Source organism: Apostichopus japonicus, chromosome 9 (genome assembly GCF_037975245.1).
Source record: "Apostichopus japonicus isolate 1M-3 chromosome 9, ASM3797524v1, whole genome shotgun sequence".
NCBI classification, from domain to species: domain Eukaryota; kingdom Metazoa; phylum Echinodermata; class Holothuroidea; order Aspidochirotida; family Stichopodidae; genus Apostichopus; species Apostichopus japonicus.
Genome location: NC_092569.1, coordinates 29,356,040 through 29,381,220, shown reverse-complemented (window position 1 = coordinate 29,381,220; position 25,181 = coordinate 29,356,040). Strand labels below are relative to the sequence as shown.

At 35.8% G+C, this 25,181-nt stretch overlaps 1 protein-coding gene across 1 annotated transcript; it reads left to right on the top strand.

The window, feature by feature from the left end:
* The first annotated feature begins 1,368 nt into the window (after positions 1–1,368).
* LOC139972935 (uncharacterized) lies at positions 1,369–23,296 on the top strand. The gene is made up of 19 exons (XM_071979253.1): positions 1,369–1,468; positions 8,129–8,159; positions 8,794–8,966; positions 9,328–9,592; positions 10,175–10,386; positions 10,638–10,847; positions 11,437–11,646; positions 12,211–12,420; positions 12,996–13,205; positions 13,777–13,986; positions 15,332–15,541; positions 16,095–16,304; positions 16,893–17,102; positions 17,674–17,883; positions 18,463–18,672; positions 19,264–19,473; positions 20,050–20,358; positions 20,493–20,754; positions 22,968–23,296. The coding sequence occupies exons 1-19, from the start codon at positions 1,403–1,405 to the stop codon at positions 23,294–23,296; spliced, it is 3,957 nt and encodes a 1,318-aa protein (XP_071835354.1). The 5' UTR covers positions 1,369–1,402.
* The last annotated feature ends 1,885 nt before the right edge of the window (positions 23,297–25,181 follow it).

The window sequence follows — 25,181 nt, the reverse complement described above, 5'->3', positions numbered from 1 at the left end:
TGTGTGTGTGTGGGAGGGGCAACCATCCTTCTACCTCTGGTTACGCCACTGTCAGCGATATAACAAAATGTCGTAGGCATGCTGGCACTCATTTAATAATACATCCAAAAACCTGACTGGCAGATTTCATCCGTTGGCTAAAACTGTTGGGAACCGACGCTCAGGACCCCCTGATAACTGCGGGCAACTGTTACATGAACCGCTTATAGCTACAACTAAAACGTAGCTCTACGCATAAAAGGAAGCTCTAGATACTCCCCTGCTGACTAATATAAATAACTTTCATTAAAAGAGAGGTTAATAACTGATATAAAAGTACCTATTCAAAATTCGTAACTAGCTTCTTCGATTCAATATCTTATATATATGACGAAAAGCTTTTCTTCATCATTTACAGTCAGTGTAGATGTAAATCTTGCCGTCAATTAAAAAAATTGAGTCAAAGCCCAGCAAAATAGATGACATGTTTATTCAATCAGATGTGAGGACACTCGATTCCGCAAACAGGGTGTGACGTAGGTATCATAAACAAGGAAGTATTGTTCATAGAGCTTACCGCTTCAAATCATCGACCTTTTCCAAAATAAGTTAATTAGATATTTTTACATAAATATCAATAGTGTATAATAGATCAAACTGTACATTTAACGGTATATAACATGTATTGTACTAGTTCATGCATGTTATAAAGTCCTGATTAGTAGTATCACTTCCTGTCCTTTCGATACTGCTTTAATTTTGACTTCCAAGTAAAAGTGAAGTAAATTATTTAAATTAATCACTCATAAAGGGTTCTTAAAAATATCGATAATAGCAGCTTAACCAGAACAAGCAAATTATCATTCCTATTCTTATTATCGACTTGGTAGCATTGACGTCACAACTACAAAAGACTTTAATATGAACCACACTAGATGTAACATAAAATAAAAGTGACCACCGTTATTGATATTCGTTTTAAAAACAAAATACATTTTACTATTATTGAATTACAATATCTTTGCTGTCCTTGGAACTAGAGGCACGATAGTCAATAAGTATACACTAGGTGTTACGCTGTAATTATCGGATCAAGGACAATTGAACATCATACAACCTAAGCTTACTGTACTATATACTGAATGTTCAAGATATAAATAGCCCTGAATAATATTGAGTTGGATTGCGCATGTCGAATAGTCATCTTTACATACAAGCCTACGGATACTACAGATGTGCAGTACATTTGTATAAGCTGTTCACCAAATCATATTTCAAATAAAATGATGGCATTTATAGACATCCATACTACTGCGGTCATTTCAATAGAGAGTTGATCACCCCTATAGAGAGACTCTGTGCCATTTGTCATCTTGCACTGCATCGAATATATTTTCGCGTACATTTATACAAACCCGAAATAATGGAGAAGTTTTTCAAAGTTTGTTTGACTGTTTTGACGATTTGGAACTCGTTTGGAACAGAAAAGGTAAGTTTTTCCATTATTAAATATATTTTGTATTTTACCACTGAATATCTTCTGACTGTTTCTAAAGTTACATAAGTTGCGTTAGTGTGTTGTTGAGCTAACTCTGTTAATATTAAATGATGTGACAAACTGAAGTGTTTACATCTTCCAAGAAGTAGGAAAACTTCGATAAAAATACCTGATAATATTCAATAAGAAGGCCTTCAATTAAATATACTCACATTTTTTAACTTCGCGATAGGACAACAATGTTTCGACTTTTAATTTAACCACACATATTGCGTTAAAAAAAAGGGCTAAAATAGTCATAACTGGTTTTCTTATGCCTAAATACTGTATTCTCTACACTTTGCTTACGTGTAAAATACTTAAGAAAGCTAACTCAAACATCTCAATCGATTTTCGCTACACACCAATTTTTTAAAGTAAATCACGTTTCGTGATATGGTCGGGAAAAAGCAGTCTCTTTTCAAACTGTGAGTATATCTTTCTCCACATATCCTTTAAAAAACCACCAATAGCCAACCCTACCTTTCACAGATACATACCAATACGTTACAACACTCCTTCATTTTATATTATGAATTACTGAGTTTAAATTCACATGTGTATTATTCTAGCTCATTAATTCATGCTCCATATTTTTTTTGGGAAAAACTTAATACTTAAGTATTGTATTCATTTACTTGTAGATTCATATGTTAACATTTTTCTCACTGTTAAAAATCCAATAATCATATTCTCTATCGATACAGTGATACTCGGTACTCTCTGTACGGTAAAAACGTTTCCAATGTTTTTATTTATCAAATGCCTTGCTTCTTTTTTAATATTTGACATAAATTACATACGAATAACTTGATATCCATCTGTAAAGAGGCAACTTCCTTTGTCAGGTCTGTTATTTTGATATGATTTCCAAAACGGACACTGTATTGCTTGTTGTTGTTCAAATTATTCTTATGAATACATTAAAGCAAAATTTGCGTTGGCTAATCTAAAAGCAAAACATTTCTATGTAATAATCTAACCACAAAGCTGTTTAATTAACTTCCATTTCAAATAGTCAAACAGTTGGATAACTACTGTGAACAAAATTTTGAACGATAAGGAACATCCTTTTACAAAAGATATGTATAACTTTAAAAGAGTGGCAAGACCGATTCAGGTTTAATCACATTCAAAGCAATGCTCAGTTTTAAGTGTGATAATATTGCTATAAACTATCATCCAAACCTAACATTTGCAGCTTTACAATTTCTTAAGAGCACCTAAATGTTACTTCCTTTACATGCTTACATCATATTACGTTAATAATATCGTTATTTAAGTAGCATTATGTGACAAATAGTCTACAACAAAAAGTAAAGATGTTTTGAAATGTATTTTAAAGACATAAATTTTACGATCCCTATTTTGTACATGTACATGTTCAATGAAACAAGGTTGAATAACATTAAAACTAACTGGTAAACACGTCAATCTCATTTAAAAGTAATTTATGGAAAATAAAAAAAAGAAAGTGACATTTAGGAAATTAAATGCTGAAAATAATAAACTAAGCAGAACGAAATATCAAAGAAAAATATACTTCAACAAAGCCAGAAAAGTACAAAAACAATTTTTGTGAGTGCAACGGCTGTTTTCAGATGCTACGTTGTGGCTTTCAATTGCCTTCACGCAAAAATTATATGGTACGCGATCATGAAAAATGTCTACAGCGATTGTAGAGACTAGCTTCCAATTTTTCTCTTTCCATGTTTCTCTTTTTCCTTCAGGCTTTATATTGTTAGTAATTCCCAGGAAATATTATCCCAATATTCCGCTTTCTTATCTTGATAAATACACTTGTGTTAACCGCACTTTTTAAAAGATTATTGACATAAGAGCAAAAAAATGTAAGACATGTTCATTTATTTGACTTGAAACGACAAAGTTTAAAAAAAAAAACATCTCTATCGCATGCCTTTTAAATTTCAAAAACGTTGAAGTTTAGTAAGCAGTAGCGATTTGGTGATGGTAATGACAACTAATAGTATTGTAACAGCATTGTTTTCTTATAGTATTGTTATTACACGATCTGTAATTGAATAAAATAGAATTAAAAAAAAACCCACAAAGGCGCTTTTTAATGTCATAGGCGTTACTTCTGCGTTTAGGGTTTTTATGAGAGCTTTTAAATTGCCATTTTTGTAACATTTGATTTACCTTTTCGAGTCATTTGAATGATGAAAACTAATCATTAGCTTTGTACATTTAGTTTAGGTTGTGTCGTTTAAATTATTTAAGTTTCAAACCAATCTTTACAGTGCAATGTGAATTTTAAAGGTGGATAATAGTTATATGTTTAAAGTCATAGTCTAAATACAAATCGTTTTCTTTAGTCTTTGTGCCGTCAATACCGACATGAGGTTAGAAAAAGAAAACTGTTTAAAAACTATGTAAATTTCTTTTCAAATAAATCAATATCACGGCATATTTGTATGTTTTCTTCCATTAAATCCCTTTTGTTACATTATAGTATCAAGAATAAGCCATATTCTAAGACATAGTACAACTACAACTTCAGTCTATCATAAGAAACCACTAAAGGCTAAATTAATAGGGAAATAATTCAGTGTACAAGCCGAGAACATTTTAACAGTTTAAAAATAACCTGATTCTTATTCTGGCTGTTTGTACTTAAATAATTGCACTCTTTAATTTTAAATGCAAAGTTATGTTGATCAGGAATTCTTTAAAACATCGTTTATTGTTCTGTCTTTAGTTTTGTTATTGTTTTTTGTTTTGTTTTTTTACTTCCAATAAGGATTAATCTATAACAGTTAAAGCAACGTAGAGAATTAGTAATACAACATAACTGGAGCGAGAGCTTTCTCAACAAAATGTAAATTGCATTTCATTTTTACTGATAAAAACAATTTTTCAATCATAGTCAAAATAAAATTTGTAGTAGAATGTTTCTTTATCCTTTGTGCCACCAATCCAGACAAATAGTAAGAAAAAGAAAACTGTTTGAAAAATTTGAAATGCCTTATCAAATTAATCAAATTTCACGGAAGATTTGTATGTTTTCTTCCATTAAATCCCTTTTGTTACATTATAGTGTCAGGTATAAGCCATATTTAGGACAAAGTAAAACTACAATTTCACCCTATCATAAGAAAATCACTAAAGGCCATATTCCTAGGGGAATAACTCAGTGTAGATGCAGAGAACATTTCTAACACCTTAAAGCTAACATGATTCTTATGCTGGTTGTTTGTACTTACATAATTATATTCTTCAATTTTAATTTCAAAGTAATGTTGATCAGTAACTCTTTAAAACATAGTTCCTTGTTTTGTCTTTAGTAGTTTTTTTTTGAAGTTCAAGTTAGGATAAATCTCTAAACTGTAAATTATATTTCATTTTTATATATATATATTTTTTTACATAATCCAATTTACCAACATTTTAATGACAATTCAAAGTGATGTTTTTGTCAAATTTTGGAATATTACAGGCTATTCATCGTCTAAAGGATTAATAATTGATGCATATATAAACTACAACTGTGCGAAATAGTTCATTTAGTGGCAATGTATAATCTGGAAATAAACTGATACGAGAAAGACAGATATTCATGGTCCTCTATTTAAACCTCTCATATCACGGGTAGTTTACTTGATTTTCACATAAAATGCTCCATAAAGTCGTTCCAATCATGTAAATTTCCTTGTGAGTGTCAAACTAGGTAACGTTTCATAGCCTCAATTTGAATACAGAAATTAAATGTAAAACTAACGCGAAGATATTCTCATGTATTTCGTCGTTCATAGTTAATGACCAGATATACTACTGAAAATGTACTCTATCTCTATAACATGTATACGATGGGAGTAGTCACTGATCCCCACCCACGCTCTCCCTCTTCGCTGTCCTCCATCACGCCCTCCTTCCCACACGACTCACACCTTCCCTCTATGTGGCTGGTCGGTGTAGTAAAGAACTTAATTTTTCGTTTGTCGTTTAACAGTAACATGTAAGTTGTAATGTAGTTCAGTATGCAAAAGTGAACTCTCCCAATACTTAAAATAGACATTGATGATAGACTTGTAAAAATTATACATCAAATATATCACACTGTATTTAAATGTCTCTTTTCTAACATGTTGCAAAAACTGGAAAGTATTGTCGAAATACCTTTAACTTCTCCATGTATGGTAATAAGTTGAGAGATATCAAAATTAATCCCTCCAAATGATATGTTCTGGCAATAGTTCGCACGAGCATTTTATACAGGGAAAATACGGCATGTGATATTTAGCAATCTGTGATAATAAATACAATGTTGTGTAAAGATACAGCAGTAACGTCTCAAACAGTGTAAGTCGTTGCTTCCTGAATAACATATTCGACGATAACAATATATCTCACCGGCCCAACCCCCACCCCTCCCCTTTAAGCGTCAATATCTTTGTAGAGATTGTATGATATCGTGTACTTTACTCCTTTTGGCAACAGCAAAGTATAATATGTACTTCTAAATAGCTCATATCAATCCACGTAATGATTTCGATTATGTAGATTTGATAATTTATAACTTTAGGTAAATGTGATACCATAGACTTGTATCTGAGGGCCATATTCTTCTAGAAGGATACTAAATTGTGCCAAAAAGTAACCCTTGACCTGTTCGACGTGTTAAAATTATTGACAAGATGACCCATGTGAAAACATTGTTTTCAAGAATTTTCACAAATTTGATGGAGAAGAAAACATCAGAGAACTGTTAAATTTCAGAAATTATTTACAGCTTGTTTTATTCTGGTTATTCAGAGAATTGTCTAAATTCACTTCATGTACTGGAAATGCTATACATTATGTTTTTGTTTTGACAGATAACATCGTCATTTCATAAAATTTGAATTGTAATATGCTCAGCTGTTCTAACCTGTCTATATTAGTATAATTCGGAATTAGCAAACAAGAAAAATGTATTGTTTAAGCTGCTTCCGACCCTTCTCTACTGTTACAAGAGCAATGTCACACTATGTAATATTATCATCATGTTATAGACGATACCATTTTAATGTTAAATCTTTATTCTTCTTTCTATACCACGTGGATTTGTTGAGTTAGCTTTTAATATTGTTGTCTTACATTTCTAGTTAGTTTGTGAAAGTGTTACCATTTGAGGAATTACAAATTTCTAACATTGTAACAAACTAGGCCTATGTCTGCTAAGAAGGAGCATAAGGCATAAGGGATTGACATCGTTATTTTGCCTATGACTTATACCTTACGAACAAAAATATGGATAAAACTGCTCAACATATTTCCAATCAAAACTAGTGTTGCGCCGATAATAGTTTGTGATATCGGCGGCATATCGGTATCGGTAAAATTAAGGCCCAATGCCGATAATGGCAAACCGATATTGTTCTTAGCCGATAAGTTCTTAGCCGGGATATGATCGTGTCTTTTCTACATTAAATGAGCTTATTCATCACACGATGTCACTTTTGCTAAGAAATTCGTGGCTCCATTTGAAGGCAGTTTGTATAAGACTTGCAGCCTAAGTGTTGAACATAGTTGGTCAAACAGAGTAACGAATAGTGCAACAGAAGAAACAGGAAGGATAGGCTTCTGTTTTTACACACAACAAATGATAGCACACAATTTCATGCATATCAACTTGGTGGGAAATATAATCGTTTATTTAGGATAGGAAACATGTTATAAAATATGCCTTTTTTTCTGCAAATGAGAGGTAAACAAGCTGTTACTGCGTTTGAGTTGTGAAAACGACAATAACTTACGACAGTCGATTATAATTATGATACTGTATGTATTGAAGCAAGACTTAACGTGTATTTTGACCATCATTATTGCTGTTTAAAATATCGGCATATGGGCCGATATTGGGATTGTAATATCGGATATCGGCCAAAACCGATATTCAGGATATCTGCACAACACTAGAAACAAACTTATCAAATAGAAGCTTAGCTGAGCTTCTACATCGCTGCTTCACTTGTTTATTTAGTAAGATATACTAGTATATATCTTTGCACTTACCTTACAAGTAAAATGACACTTTTTAAATCTCAGTGTTTCATGTGCACGGTAAGTATCAAGAAACAGTAATTGTATTCCAGAAAGAATAGCTTATGATCCATACCCGTTACGATGGACTGTCAAACACAAATGAGTTACAACTCATGTCTGGAATGTTCTTATGTCAAAATATATTATGAACAAAGAACATCTGTCTGCATTGAGCAACAAAGCATTTTATTCAAGCAGCCGGCTATTGCCTTTGTTCTCTCGCGTTAGCTTGCATATCATGTACGAGAGTGGCTGTAAAAAGCGGAAAATGCCAATCTAATGCTTCCTGGAAGAAAGTTGTACTCTGTAAGTGATCATTGACCTGTAAATCAGATATGGAATATAGAAAAAACAAACAAATCATATAAATTGGTGATCAGGAGAATTTACCAAAGTTTAAATCGACTTTACTTGTTTAAATGTAACATTTTTTGGGACAAGTTCTCGAAATGCTCCTCCTTTCCCTCGAACTGGTTCATTATACATTTTAATCTGATCCTGCTTAGTGTTGACTGCAACACTCTGTATGTCTTGTAATGTATTCAGAAAATGTCTATTATTACACAGGTAATCGTCAGTGCCGAGGGAAGATCTTCAGGTAGGTGTAATTGTAATGTTATATGATTTATGTTATAATAAGAAGCAACCTCTGTAAGTTATATCACCTATGTATTATAAACGTTAACACATCAGTTGGACAAATTGAAAGGCTGAGAATTTTCAAGGTTATTTAATGGTCGCTCTATACTTTTTGTTTTCAATCGTGCCACCATTTCCTAACATATATTAAAACATTGATTTCCTCTGAGTCGTATATTTTGATCAAGTCCTACGTGCTACATCTATTTTTTTTCAGGTAAGTTAAATCGAATTTGACTTTTTTTCATGAGTCTTTTGATCAAACTTGGATATGATCGATAACTACGGAAACTTGATGAAATATAAATTCAATTAACATGGTCTCTAAATTTCCATTGCAGACTGAGAACCAATGCTTCAAAACAGTTACATGTATAAATTAAGTAACGTTTACTGTACTTAATTTAGTCGCTATATCTTCATCTATATGGTAGTTGAGTAATAATTGGCATAAAGACTGACCTATTATCTTACTCTCATAGTAAATAATCCATTTCTATAACAATTGACGTATAATCAAAGGCGATATTTTCATTAATTGAACTGATTTTCAATTGCATTAACATTTTTACTTTGTTTTTCTTTCCATAAAGGTATATCATACTTTGTTTTTCAACAACCAGCGTATCCGAGGGATTGCAAAGAAGTTTCGAATACATGTTCCTCTATCCACAATACATCTGGAGTGTACCTTATTAAACCAGATGGCTATCCGGAATCGTTTGAGGCTTACTGTAATAATGATCTTGATGCTGGTGGATGGACGGTATGGCTGATTACATGATGTCTCCTTTTCAACTTTCACTAGTTTTGTACAAATTTACTCAAGTTTGCATAAACGAATATATAGCGATGTAATACAAAATCGTTTTTTTCTTAATATTTGATATTTTTTATCGAAACGAGATTTGAATCAATTATTTTATATATTTTGAAATTAAATACAGTGTTGTCCATCTTCTAAGAAAATTGTAGACCTCTAGCCCACACTACAATTAAAGTTAGATATAAAAGTTCTTATTTCTCTGTTATAACTGTTAGCAACAAATCGCATTGCAGAAGGGAACGAATAATAAATATTTATTAACTTCCTAGTTAAAGCTTGTCTTCTTTGATATTCGTTGTAGGTATTACAGCGACGAAGATTAGATTCTGTAAAGTTTAATAGAAGTTGGAAAGACTTCAGAAATGGCTTTGGCTTTCTAGGAAGTGAGTTTTGGATCGGAAATGAGAAAATTGCCGTCTTAACAAATCAAAAGCGGTACCAACTGCGAATGGACTTTGAGAACGTTGCTGGGGACACTTATTATGTAACATACGACGAGTTTCGCATCTCAGATGAATGGGGGAAATATTATATCTCTAGTTTAGGTACATTTGCAATATCAGATGGTAAGTGTCTTTTACATTCTTATTCAATTGAAATCCAGTATCACAAAAAAGGTGATCGTTTATTAAATGTCAAATGTAAACGTGTGTCAACTGAAAGATTTATTCTGAGAACGAATGGATCTTTTGGAAGTAAATTTGTCAAGCATGTTTTCTTAGCTTGAAAAAACTGCTACAATACATAAACAACGCGTAAACATATGGTATACCAGCAAGACAACGGAGCTACACTATAATATTGTCAATGTTGTCATAAAGTAGTATACTAACACCGAGGGAAACTGTGAAACAGAAATGAGCTATGACTCTCTGGTATCAGACCAGTTGTACAACAAATAATGGGGTGAAATCTCTTAATGTTGAATAGATATGATCATTAATTTGACTACGGAACGACCACTACCTGATTTGAAATATTCTAGATTAATTCGAACTGATTCTGAAGGTGTTTTTCTTTTCTGTAACGTGCTAATAGCCACGTATTGAAGGAATGGCCAAAACTAGACTTTGTATGATATCATATTCTTCGTGTCTGTATCAGGTTACTATTATTTACATTGTCTTTCTTTCTTTCCTGTTCTCTAGAATTAAACCCTGAATGGTGTCCAGCTAATGAGATTTTTAGCAATGAGACATGTGAGAGGACTTGTGAAGACCCCGATACTTGCATCTCGGCTACCTCTCGCACAGAAACAGAGCAATGTGTTTGTGTTGGCGATTATCTGAGACAGCAAGAACAATGCATCCCTCGGAACCATTGCAACTGCTTCGTTGCTGACAAAGGAAGTGTATTAACGGTCAGTACGGTTCCTTCAATTTAAATGATTTCCTTTTAATTAATTTTTAATATAATTGAAGGAAACCTCTTGTTATTTAAGCTTCTTGATCTTCGCATTACATTTACACTTAACCGAGTAGTATGCGCATCGCGGTTTGGGAAGAATATTGGCCACCCACAGTTGAAATCCCGTACATTTTACTGTGACACCCGTAAATTCATAGTTTATTTATTAGTTTTTTTTTATATCTTTGAAATATCTTAAATTAGGAGGGCGAGTTTTACGCTAATTCAGGATGTACACGAAAATCAACTTGTAGGGACTACCGACTTATAGATGAGAGTTACCAGTGTAGTGAACACGCAACCTGTGATACAAGGACCGGTGTCCGTAAATGTTACTGCAATCCAAACTACCATGGAGACGGAATGACGTGCACCCACAACTGCTTCGTTGCTGACAAAGGAAGTGTAATAAGGGTCAGTAAGGTTCTTTCAGGTCTCTTTTAATTATTCGCTTTTAATTCATTGTACATATAATAAGAAGGAAACATTTTACTATATAAGCTTGTTGAGTATTGAGTTACATTTGTAAATATCCAAGTAGTGTCGCATCGCGTTTGAACAGGTCCATGGACCCCACCTTCGACGCCATTTCTGACAAAATTGTCCGTCGAGGGATGCACTTCATTTATTTGGGAAGCATAAGACCCCTCCTCCGGCTGTGCTACCACTTTTTAATTCTTAGACGAAAATCATAGAAACTTTGTGCAACATTCTTGGGGATAAAACTAATTGTAGGCCAAGTGATCGAAAAATATCGAAATAATTTGTTGAATGCAACATTCGACTTCTATTTTGTATTAACGACGAATACCTATCCCGTTTAGTTTAATGTCCGTTTCAAAAACCTTATACAACTTTCTTAAAGTTTAATACCTTTACCTAGATCAACCGAAGGGAATTTTGCATTGGTCACCTATCGTTGAAATCTCATCCATTTCACTTTGACACCGATTTATTAATAATTTATTTATTAGTATATTTTTTGCTGAATATCTTATAATAGGAGGGCCAGTTTTACGCTAATTCAAGATGTACACGAAAATCAACTTGTAGGAACAACCGACTTATAGATGAGAGTTACCAGTGTAGTGAACACGCAACATGTGATAAGAGGACAGGTGTCCGTAAATGTTACTGCAATCCAAACTACCATGGAGACGGAGTGACGTGCATTCATAACTGTTTCGTTGCTGACAAAGGAAGTGTATTAAGGGTCAGTACTGTTCTGTTATGGCATTTTTAGATACTTTTCTCTTACTTTATTGTCCATATTATAAAAAGGAAACCTTTAACTATTTAAATTTATTGATTATCGCATAACCGAATAGCGCTCGTATTGCAGTTGGGCAGGGGACATGGACCGCCCTTCGGTCGCCTCTCAAGACAAAACTGTGTCGATGGATGTATTGCATTTAGCTGGGAACCATAATACCACTCCTATACGGGTGTACATTCCCTTATGAAAATTACACACAATTTCATATATACTTCTTATCACAGTCCTGCATTTAGAACTAATTATCAGGCTCATGTATACTCGCAATAAACCGTAGCATGCAGCATTTGGCAGCTACCTATTTATTGCGTCCCTGGGCTCCGTTCTTTGAAGTTGGTATCAAGACCTCATGAAACTGTCATAAATTTTCATACCCATAACTAAATAAAGTCAAGGGGAATTTTGAATTGGTAACACACCGTTGAAATTCTGTACAATTCACTGTACCAACAGCAAATTCATAACTCAATGGTTAGTATGTTTTGCTAAATATCTTTATAGAATGGCGAGTTTTACGCTAATTCAAGATGTACACGAAAATCAACTTGTAGAAACAACCGTCTTATAGATAGGAGTTACCGGTGTAGTGATCACGCATCCTGTGATACGAGGAACGGTGTCCGTAAATGTTACTGCGATCCAAACTACGAAGGGGACGGAGTGACGTGCACCCACAACTGTTTCGTTGCTGACAAAGGAAGTGTGTTAAGGGTCAGTACGGTTCTTTCATGTCATGTTTATATAGTTTTCTCATACTTAATTGTCCATATAATAAGAAGGAAACCTTTGCTATTTGGACTTGTTGATTGTTACATTATATTAAGAGAATAGCGCAAGCATCGCGGTTGGGCAGGTGACATGGACTGCCTTTCGGTCGCCAGTCAAGACAAAACTGTCGGTCGAGAGATGTATTAAACTTAGCTGGGAAGCATAAGATCCCTCCTATACGGGTGTACATTCCCTTATATAAATTTCACCAAATGTTATAGATACTTCTTACCACAGCCCTGCATTTAAAACTAATTATCGGGCTCATGTATAGTCGCAATAAACCAGTTTAATGCAACATTTGGCACCTACCGTTTTATTTCGAATCCTTAGGCTCCCTACTTCGAAGTTGGTAGCAATACCTCATGGAACTGTCTTAAATGATCATACCAATACCTATATTAATTTGAGGGGAATTTGAAATTGGCAAAATACCATTGAAATCCCGTACAGACCATTGTAACAACCGCAAATTCACAATTCATTTAATAGTTTTGTCACTGAATGTCTTAAAATAGGATGGCGAGTTTTACGCTAATTCAAGATGTACAAGGAAATCAACTTGTAGAAACAACCGTCTAATAGATGAGAGTTACCAGTGTAATATTCACGCAACCTGTGATACGAGGAACGGTGTCCGTAAATGTTACTGCAATCAAAACTACAATGGGGACGGAATGACGTGCACCCACAACTGCTTCGTTGCTGACAAAGGAAGTTTATTAAGGGTCAGTGCGGTTCTGTTATGGCATTTCAAATACTTTTCTCATACTTCATTGTTCATATACTTAGAGGGACACATTTAACAACTTAAACTTGTTGGTTATCGCAATACATTTGTATATATAACCGAATAGCGCTCGTATTGCGGTTGGGCAGGGGACATGGACCGCCCTTCGCACGCCAGTCAAGACAAAACTGTCAGTCGATGGATGTATTGCACTTAGCTGGGAAGCATAAGAGTACTCCCATACGGGTGTACATTCCCTTATCAAAGAAACATAATTTCATGGATACTACTTATCACAGTCTTTCAGTTAGAATCAATTATCGGGCTCATGTATAGTCTCAATAAACCCTTGAATGCAATATTTGGCAGCTACCTTTATTGGGAAGAGTTAGGCCTGTACTTCGGAGTTGGTATCAAGACCTCTTTAAACTGTCATAAAGGTTTATACCTTTACCAGTCAAAGGGAATTTTGCATTAGTCACCCAACCGTTGAAATCCTATACATTTCATAGTGACAACTGTAAATTCATAACTCATTTATTAGTATTTTCATTCAATATCTTACTTAGGAGGGCGAGCTTTACGCTAATTTAGGATGTACACGAAAATCAACTTGTAGAAACAACCGTCTTACAGATGAGAGTTATCGGTGTAGTGAACACGCAACCTGTGATACGAGGAACGGTGTCCGTAAATGTTACTGCAATCAAAACTATCAAGGGGACGGAGTGACGTGCACCCACAACTGCTTCGTTGCTGACAAAGGAAGTGTATTAAGGGTCAGTACGGTTCTGTTATGGCAGTTTCTCATACTTCATTGTTCATATACTTAGAGGGACACATTTAACTGCTTAAACTTGTTGGTTATCGAATTACATTTGTATATATAACCGAATAGCGCTCGTATTGCGGTTGGGCAGGGGACATGGACCGCCCTTCGCACGCCAGTCAAGGCAAAACTGTCAGTCTATGGATGTATTGCACTTAGCTGGGAAGCATAAGACCACTCCCATACGGGTGTACATTCCCTTATCAACGATACATAACTGCATTGATACTACTTATCACACTCTTGCAGTTAGAAACAATGATCGGGCTCATGTATAGTCGCAATAAACCTTTGAATGCAACATTTGGCAGCTACCTTTATTGGGAAGAGCTAGGCCCTATACTTCGGCGTTGGTATCAAGACCTCATTAAACTTTCATAAAGGTTTATACCTTTACCAGTCAAGGGGAATTTTGCATTGGTCACCCATCGGTTGAAACCCTATACATTTCATAGTGACAACTGCAAATTCATAATTCATTTATTAGTATTTTCATTCAATATCTAACTTAGGAGGGCGAGTTTTACGCTAATTCAGGATGTACACGAAAATCAACTTGTAGAAACAATCGTCTAGTAGATGAGAGTTACCGGTGTAGTACACACGCAACCTGTGATACGAGGAATGGTGTCCGTAAATGTTACTGCAATCAAAACTACAATGGGGACGGAGTGACGTGCACCCACAACTGTTTCGTTGCTGACAAAGGAAGTGTATTATCGGTCAGTTCGGTTCTGTAATGGCATTTTAAATACTTTTCTCATACTTCATTGTCCATGTACTTAAGAGGAAACTTTTCACTATTTAAACTTGTTGATTATCGCATTATATTTAAAGATCAATGAATAGCGCTGGCATCGCGGTTGGGCAGGGGCCATCGACCTCACTTCGGTCGCCAGTCCAGACAAAACTGTCAGTCCATGGATGTATTACACTTGACTGGGGAAGCATAATACCACTCCTATACGGGTGTACTTTCCCTATCAACGATACATACATTTCACGGATACTTCTTACCATAGTCTTGCAGTTAAAAATATTTATCCGGTTCATGAACAGTCGCAATAAATCCTCGAATACATCTTTTGTCAGCCACCTTTTTATGGCGAATAACTAGGCCCCCTACTTTGATGTTGGTATCAAGACCTCATAAAACTTTCATCAAGGTTCATACCTTTACCTATATCACTCAGGGTGAATTTTGCATTGATCACCCAAGCGTTGAAATCCTGTACAATCCATGGGGACAACTGCAAATTCATAATTTTTTTCTCCCGCTGAATATCATAAATTAGGAAGGCCAGTTTTACGCTAATTCAAGATGTACACGAAAATCAACTTGTAGGAACAGCCGGCTTGTAGATGAGAGTTACCAGTGTAGTATTTACGCAACCTGTGATACGAGAAACGATGGCCGTAAATGTTACTGCAATCAAAACTACAATGGGGACGGAGTGACGTGCACCCACAACTGCTTCGTTGCTGACAAAGGAAGTGCATTAAGGGTCAGTTCGGTTCTGTAATGGCATTTTGAATACTTTTCTCATACTTCATTGTCCATTTTACTGTAAAAACTTGTTGATTATTGCATTACATATATATTTAAATGAATAGCGCTCGTATCGCGGTTGGGCAGGGGCCATGTACCTCACTTTGGTCGCCAGTCTAGACATAACTGTCAGTCGATGGATGTATTGCACTTAGCTGGGAAGCATAAGAGTACTCCCATACGGGTGTACATTCCCTTATCAACGATACATAATTTCATGGATACTACTTATCACAGTCTTGCAGTTAGAAACAATTATCGGGCTCATGTATAGTCTCAATGAACCCTTGAATGCAATATTTGGCAGCTACCTTTATTGGGAAGAGCTAGGTCCCATACTTCGGAGTTGGTATCAAGACCACATTAAACTGTCATAAAGGTTTATACCTTTACCAGTCAAGGGGGAATTTTGCATTGGTCACAAAACCGTTGAAACCCTACACATTTCATTGTGATAACTGCAAATTCATAATTCATTTATTAGTATTTTCATCCAATATCTAACTTAGGAGGGCGAGTTTTACGCTAATTCAGGATGTACACGGAAATCAACTTGTAGAAACAATCGTCTAGCAGATGAGAGTTACCGGTGTAGTACACACGCAACCTGTGATACGAGGAACGGTGTCCGTAAATGTTACTGCGATCAAAACTACAATGGGGACGGAGCGACGTGCACCCACAACTGCTTCGTTGCTGATAAGGGAAGTGTTTTATCGGTCAGTACGGTTCTGTAATGGCATTTTTACTTCTTTTATCATACTCCATTGTCCATATAATTACAGGGAATCATATGACTATTTAAACATGTTGATTATCGCATTACATTTAGAGATCAATAATCGAGCTCGCATTGCGGTAGGGTAGGTGCCATGGACCTCAGTTCGGTCTCCAGTCCAGACAAACCTGTCAGGCGAGGGATGTATTACACTTAGCTGGGAACCACAAGAACACGCCTTTACGGGTGTGCAACCTCTTCATAAACCTTTCACATAAAGTCATATATAGTTCTTACTACAGTCTTGCAGTAAGAAATCATTGCAGGAATAATGCATGAAAAATATCTAAATAAGTTGTTGAATGCTACATTTGACGGTTATTTTAATTAATGGCGAATCCCTATCCCCCTACTTTGGAGTCAGCATATAGGCCTTGTAAAACTGTTTTAAAGTTTGATACCTTTACTTAGATCAATGAAGGGTAATTTTGCATTGGTCATGCACCGTTGAAAATCACTTACATTCCACTTTGACACCTGCAAATTCATCACTAATTTATTAGTGTTTCCACTGAATATCTTAAATCAGGAGGGCCAGTTCCACGCTAATTCAGGATGTACACGAAAGTCAACCTGTAGAAACAACCGTCTAATATATGAGAGTTACCAGTGTAGTACACACGCAACCTGTGATACGAGGAGCGGTGTTCGTAAATGTTACTGCAATCAAAACTACAATGGGGACGGAGTGACGTGCACCCACAACTGCTTCGTTGCTGAAAAAGGAAGTGTATTAAGGGTCAGTACGGTTTTGTAATGGCATTTTAAATACTTTTCTCATACTTCATTGTCCATATACTTAGAAGGAACCTTTTATTATTTAAACTTGTTGATTATCGCATTATATTTAAAGATAAATGAATAGCGCTTGCATCGCGGTTGGGCAGGGGCCATCGACCTCACTTCGGTCGCCAGTCCAGACAAAACTGTCAGTCGATGGATCTATTACACTTGGATGGGAAAGCATAATACCACTCCTATACGGCTGTACTTTCCCTATCAACGATATATATATTTCATGGTTACTTCTTACCACAGTCTTGCAGTTAAAAATTATTATCGGGTTCATGTACATGCGCAATGAATCCTCGAATGCATCATTTGTCAGCCACCTTTCTATGGCGAATAACTAGGCCCCCTACTTTAGTGTTGGTATCAAGCCCTAATAAAACTTTCATCAAGGTTCATACCTGTACCAATATCAGTCAAAGGGAATTTTGCAATGGTCATCCAAGCGTTAAAATCCTGTACAATTCATGGGGACAACTGCAAATTCATAATTTTTTCTCCCGCTTAATATCATAAATTAGGAAGGCCAGTTTTACGCTAATTCAAGATGTACACGAAAATCAACTTGTAGGAACAGCCGGCTTGTAGATGAGAGTTACCAGTGTAGTATTTACGCAACCTGTGATACGAGAAACGATGGCCGTAAATGTTACTGCAATCAAAACTACAATGGGGACGGAGTGACGTGCACCCACAACTGCTTCGTTGCTGACAAAGGAAGTGCATTAAGGGTCAGTTCGGTTCTGTAATGGCATTTTGAATATTTTTTTGAAACTTCATTGTCCATATACTTAGAAGGAAACCTTTTACTGTAAAAACTTGTTGATTATTGCATTACATATATATTTAAATGAATAGCGCGCGTATCTCGGTTGGGCAGGGACCATCGACCTCACTTCGGTCGCCAGTCTAGACAAAACTGTCAGTCGATGGGTGTATATCACTTAGTGGGGAGGCATAATACGACTCCTATACGGGTTTATGTTACTTTATCAACGATACACAAACTTACATGGATAGTTCTTATCACAGTCTTGCAGTAAAAAATATTTTTCGGCTCATGCATAGTTGCCATAAACCCTTGAATGCATTATTTGGCAGCTACCTATTTTATGGCGAATAAATAGGCACCCTACTTCAGAGTTGGTATCAAGACATCATAAAACTTTCATCCAAGTTCATACCTTTACCTATATCAGTCGAGGGGAATTTTGCATCAGTCACAAAACGTTGAAACCCTTTTCATTAAATTGTGACAACTGCAAATTCATAATTCATTTATTAGTATTTTCATCCAATATCTAACTTAGGAGGGCCAGTTTCACGCTAATTCAGGATGTACTCGAAAATCAACTTGTAGAAACAACCGTCTTACAGATGAGAGTTACCGGTGTAGTACACACGCAACCTGTGATACGCGGAGCGGTGTTCGTAAATGTTACTGCAATCAAAACTACCAAGGAGACGGAGCGACGTGCACCCACAACTGCTTCGTTGCTGACAAAGGAAGTGTATTAAGGGTCAGAACGGTTCTGTAATGACATTTTAAATACTTTCTCATACTTCATTATCCATATAATTAGTGGAAAATATTTTACTATTTAAAACTTGTTGAGTATCGCATAATATTTAGAGATACATTAAAGGCGCTCGCATCGCAGTTGGGCAGGTGCCATGGACCTCAATTCGGTCGCCAGTCCAGACAAAACTGTCAGTCGGGTGATGTATTAAATTTAGTCGGGAAGCATAGAACCACTCCTATTTACGGGTGTGCAACCCCTTTATAAACCTTTTACAAAAAAAATCATACATAATTCTTACCACCGTTTAGCAGTTAGAACTAATTACAGGCGTATGGTGTCCCAAATATCGTAATCAGTTGTTGAATGGAATCTTTGAGGGCTATTTTTATTAATGGCGAAACCATATGCCCCCTACTTTGGGGTCGGTATCAAGACCTAATAAAACTTTCTTAAAGTTTATTTTTTTAACTTAGTTCAATCGAGGGGAACTTTGCATTGGTCATGCACCGATGAAATCCCTTATATTTCACTTTCACACCTGCAATTTATGATTACTTTATTAGTATTTTCACTAAATACTTAACTTAGGAGGGCCAGTTCCACGCTAATTCAGGATGTACTCGAAAATCAACTTGTAGAAACAACCACCTTACAGATGAGAGTTATCGGTGTAGTGAACACGCAACCTGTGATACGAGGAGCGGTGTCCGTAAATGTTACTGCAATCAAAACTACAATGGGGACGGAGCGACGTGCACCCACAACTGCTTCGTTGCTGACAAAGGAAGTGTATTAAGGGTCAGTACGGCTCTGTAATGGCATTTCAAATACTTTTATAATACTCCATTGTCCATATACTTAAAAGGAAACCTTTTATTATTCAAACTTGTTGATTATCGCATTATATTTAAAGATAAATGAATAGCGCTTGCATCGCGGTTGAGCAGGGGCCATCGACCTCACTTCGGTCGCCAGTCCAGACAAAACTGTCAGTCGATGGATGTATTACACTTAGCTTGAACGCATAAGACCACTCCTATACAGGTGAACATTCCCTTATCAACGATACATACATTTCATGGATACTTCTTACCATAGTCTTGCAGTTAAAAATTATCGGGTTCATGTACAGTTGCAATAAATCCTTGAATGCATCATATGTCAGCCACCTTTTTATGGCGAATAACTAGGCCCCCTACTTTAGTGTTGGTATCAAGTCCTAATAAAACCTTCATCAAGGTTCATAGCTTTACCTATATCACTCAGGGTGAATTTTGCATTGGTCACCCAAGCGTTGAAGTCCTGTACACATCATTGTGACAACTGCAAATTCATATTTCATTTTTGTTTTTCCCGCTGAATATCATAAATTAGGAGGGCCAGTTTTACGCTAATGCAAGATGTACACGAAAATCAACTTGTAGGAACAACCGTCTTATAGATGAGACTTACCAGTGTAGTGCTCACGCAACCTGTGATACGAGGAACAATGACCGTAAATGTTACTGCAATGATGGCTACGAAGGAAACGGAGTGACGTGCACCAGCGCAATTCCAAAAGATTGCTACGAGCTTTATGTTTCCGGTACACGCAGTGATGGAGTTTACACCATTTACCCTGATACTTGGCCACACGGCATTCAGGTTTACTGTGAGATGGAAAGTAACGGAGGAGGATGGACGGTGAGTTGTGCACGAATATTTAAAACAGTGCAGTGCCTTGCAACTGAATACATTTGTTCTGCGAAAGTGTGGAAGACACATTACATATTTCTCACTTACTCCTGTCACATGTACATTTCTCTTTATACTCATAGGTCATTCAGCGACGATCAAGTGCCTCTGTTGATTTCTATCGTATTTGGGCTGAATACAAGAACGGATTTGGACATCCTAGTCGTGATCATTGGCTAGGTAATGGTTACATACACTCAATTACCAACCAAAAAACATACAGTCTCCGGATAGACCTCACCGATTCAAGAGGGTCGTCGTATTACGCCCTCTATTCCTCATTTAGCATAAGTGACGAGGCGGACAAATATCGACTATCAATTGGATCATATAGTGGAAATGCAGGTAAGCTACTCTGTATTTTATTGGTATCATTATTTGCCATTTACTAATTACATGCATTCTAACAAATAACAATGACATTCTCTACGTTCGTCATTGTTTTACAGTAAAAGCATATCTGCATGTTTTAACACCTGATCTAACAGATGTTTGTTGACAAACAATTCATTAAAATATGGGAAGGAATATCCACGTATACATGGTAGTTAAACGTTATAGGTAGGTAGCTAAATATAGCCATGAGTGAGAGAGCATTTCTCCTGTCTCCTTAGCATCTAGTCACCTATCAATGGAACTTCATAATGAACCTGAAATATGTTTAATATTCTAATCTACATATTTACACATCCTATCCAATAACCGTTTCTCTCGTAACGTATGTCTAGCAGCAATACCCACACATTCTGAACAAAAATAGTAAATACACTATGCTGGGCATTTTATTTCTTAACTTTTCACATTGAACATCAATCATATACAAATTAAAAATTTAAAAAAATAAGTAATATATTAAATATATATATATATATTTATTTATTTATTGTTTAAGAATTTCAATTAACTTTCTATATTTACATATTTGGCAAAGTAAGTGAGAAAGCGCCTTAATGTAGCTACGCAGTGACATATTAATATCTTTAAACAGTCCTTTGTGATCAGTCTGACTGACAGTGCCAACAAATGAAAGTCATTGCATCTCTAAAATTTGAACTTTGATTTGTGTGGACGTAGACACAATATGATGAAATACGGATGACATCATTATCAAATATACACAAAATGCAAGAATGTTATTTTTAATAGTTTAATTATTAAATGATTAATGCAAATAACTCACGAAACATGAGTGTAAAAGCATTACACTTGTGTCCTTAGCATCTGATCACTAATCCATGAAACTTCATATTGAACCTGAAATATACTTCATATCTTAATCTACATATTTACACATCCTTTCCAACAACCATGTTTCTCGTAACTTATGTCTAGCTGTGATACCTACAAATCATGACAAACTAGTAAATACGCTATACTGAGCAATTTCTGTCTTAACTTTTACGCATTGAACATCAATCGTATCAAAAATGTTAAAATAAGAAGCATATTAAATATATATATATATATACATATTGTTTAAAAATTTCGATTAACTTTTTTTGTTTAAATTTTTGACAAAGTAAGTGAGAAATTGCCTTAACGTAGCCACGCAGTGACATATTTATATCTTTAAACAGTCATTTGTGATCAGTCTGACTGACAGGGCTAACAAAAGAAGGTCATTGCCTCTCTAAAATGTGAACTTCATGATTTATGTGGACATAGACACAATATGATGAAATACTGATGACATCATTATCAAATACACATGATACAAGTATGTTATTTTTACACACATTAGTAAGCATAATTTCAACAAAACAAAATGAACATAAATAGCCAATAGCGTAACAAGAAGGTTACAAACCACAACTTAGCCTACTGTGTGATAGCCAAATGATCAATGCGAAAACAACTACGTAGACAGAAAGAAGTTTAATAGCTTGCACAAATATTGATCTAATGTAGCTTTAAAACATTCTACGTAGATTCATCGCTTTTGTATGAATAAATTGTTTAAAATTTTCACCCCGAATGTATACTACCATTAGTCCGTTGTCTCAAGTTTGAGACATTGGAAATTAATTTGTAAGAAAGTTTACTATTTCTGGCACTAACCGCTGAATGATGAAATTACTATCAAATTAATGAACAGATGATAACAATAAGCAAATGAAATAAAAAATCCTAATATGCCGTTTCTATTTCTGATTTAAGTTTTAGAAATTTAGAACGATATAGTGATTGCTAATGAGTGTCAAATACAATAATATACATTACACCCTACTGCTAGTTATCTGCTAGTTATCGGTTATATATTCGTAATAAATAAATGTTTGCAGAAGACAAACTTGAGGAATTTACTAAAAACACGTAGACAAACCTGTTAGTAAAGCCTTACGAAGACGCCGGCAACGCAACTTCACGGTTAGTTTTTGCTCTGTGAAATCGTGTATAATATACTGATGTGGTTTTTCCTTTCAGTAAATACAGTTTGTATTGCTTTAAGAAATAACAGTTCACTAGAGAAGCACTAATACTAACATTAAGTCATATAAAATACGGCAAGATAAAGTGCACGTAACATTTGAAGTTTGTTTTCTTTCTCGAATCCGTAGGTTCTGATGCTATGTCGTATGGCAACAACAAACCATTCAGCACACGTGATCGGGATAACGATGAGTCGAGTTCCTATGACTGCGCCGAGAAGCATCAAGGAGCCTGGTGGTTCGACGATCATTACAATTATAGTTATTATTATTCTTGCCGTTCTCATGAATTTTATTGCGGTAGTTTCCCTGTCGGACGTACCTGTGCCTATTGTGCGTATTCTCACCTCAACGGAGACTACGTCGGCTCAACTCGAGGAACGAACATATACTGGAGTTTTCTTGATGGATACGACTGCGGCCTAAAATACACAGAGATGAAATTACGACCAGTGTAGAGATAAGCAATTCTCTTTGCAGAGTGGTCTATGTAACAGAGTGTAGAAAAACAACATTGAGACATTTCAAAACAACTGAACTTCTCTCCACCAAATGTTTCACGGGTCCTAATGTAATATTTCTTTAATCGAGGAATATGGCTTTCAACTCTGTCCAAAATGAACAGAACGGACAGAACTGATTCGACCTAGTTATACGACAACATTAAGATATCTCTATGTGACAACCCCATTTAAATGTGTCATGTCATTAACAGTAATGATGAAATTACAATAATGTGAAACTAATTTCCGAATAAAATGAACAAAAACTACAATAAAGTGTCGGTAACGATGACTTCTTCTTTTTATTTGTCATTTCGTTCATTGCTTAAGAATTAAAATAATACCGTAATAATATCTCACCACAATAAAACTCTTATGAAAGTCTGTCGCTCTAATATTCTATCCTGAACTAAATTCACTTTAGATACTTATTGGCCAATATTTGACTGCAATTCCTGACGGCAAGGCAATTTGTAGTCCAATAACTTTTGCGTTCGCAAGAGAACACCCCCTTTCAACTCTCTCGCTCCATCGGGGGTGGGGGAGCTAGCTCAATCGCATGATTGTTTTTGGTTTACTTTCATTGGTGAAAGAATGAGACCACTCATCTAAATGTGCACACTCCTTTTCAACCGCACACAAGAGTTTTAATTAGCAAGACCCTAGAATCCCCAACGTGGTAGTCGCCTTTGACCAAATCTCAGGGTCTTATACTCCATTGTGTACAATTTGCTTTGTTCAACTACAGTGACCATAAAGTTCCAGTTCCCTATCTAAGTCAGTCAAAGAAATGTAAAATTCTCCAGAACCCTCACCTTTGATATCTGTGTACTCCACTGATCCATCACTTGATTTACATTTTAAGTTATGCATACAGATATCCAACCTTATAGGGAACCCAAAGGAATTTGTCATGAATCTGTTTCGAAAATAAAGAATTTATTTATTATATTCCACCCGATTGTAAGTAGTCCTTATCTGTAAGTATATCCTCCTCCAAACTCGCACCCACTGATTGCACCACCACCTCCCCCCCCCCCTCGACTTCATCGCATCACTTAAACGATTACCTTCCAATCCAATGATTATATAACCTGTAGTCGAATGAGGTTTCATCCTGACTGACTGACACTAGAATACTGATAAAGTCGAAAACTCCCACACAATAACACATTAATGAAATTTCATAAATAGTAAAATACTTGGACACTAGAAATCACGTGTGGTTGAGGCGAACGTTTTTCAGGAGAGAATTTTTTGTTGTACTTTATCGGGAAGAAAACTAACTCGATATGTTCAGAAATAAGACGGTTCAAGTTTCTCTTCGTACTTATCAGAAGTAGCGTGCTGACATAGCGCAAGAACCGAAAACTTCGTACAACAAGTGCGACAAGTTTTGCTTCAATTTAGCCATCACTCCGAAAACATCTTAATCTTCCCCTATGCTGTCAGCAATTATCTTACCAATTGGCTGGCCATGGGGTTGTTTTGATAACCGTAAGGTTACAGCTCACCAACGTGCAACATCAGTCAGTTATATGAGTTTACGAATAACCTGCCAAGGATCACGAATTGAAGAAAAAGAAGTCATAATTTGGTAATAATATGTCTTTCTCTTCATTCTAAGACCTAAGCGAGGGCTGTGGAGAGCGTAGTTCGTTACTTACGATAGGCATAACATATCAAACTAAAGTGATGTTCAGATGGTGGCGCTCCGCTTAGATACTGTCACAAAAATATCACCCTCCACCGGAAAATATCTTGCCACCCTCTCAATTCTTAGTCTGGCTACGGGCCTGATTGAGCCTCCTCTTTTACTAAAAACCTCGATTTGCCACCA

Coding starts and splice junctions, on each gene's coding strand:
- LOC139972935 (XM_071979253.1), top strand. CDS start 1,403: ATGGAGAAGTTTTTCAAAGTTTGTTTGACTGTTTTGACGATTTGGAAC. Junction 18,673..19,263: donor ACAAAGGAAGTGTATTAAGG/GTCAGAACGGTT, acceptor TACTTAACTTAG/GAGGGCCAGTTCCACGCTAA. Junction 20,755..22,967: donor ATCATATAGTGGAAATGCAG/GTAAGCTACTCT, acceptor TCGAATCCGTAG/GTTCTGATGCTATGTCGTAT.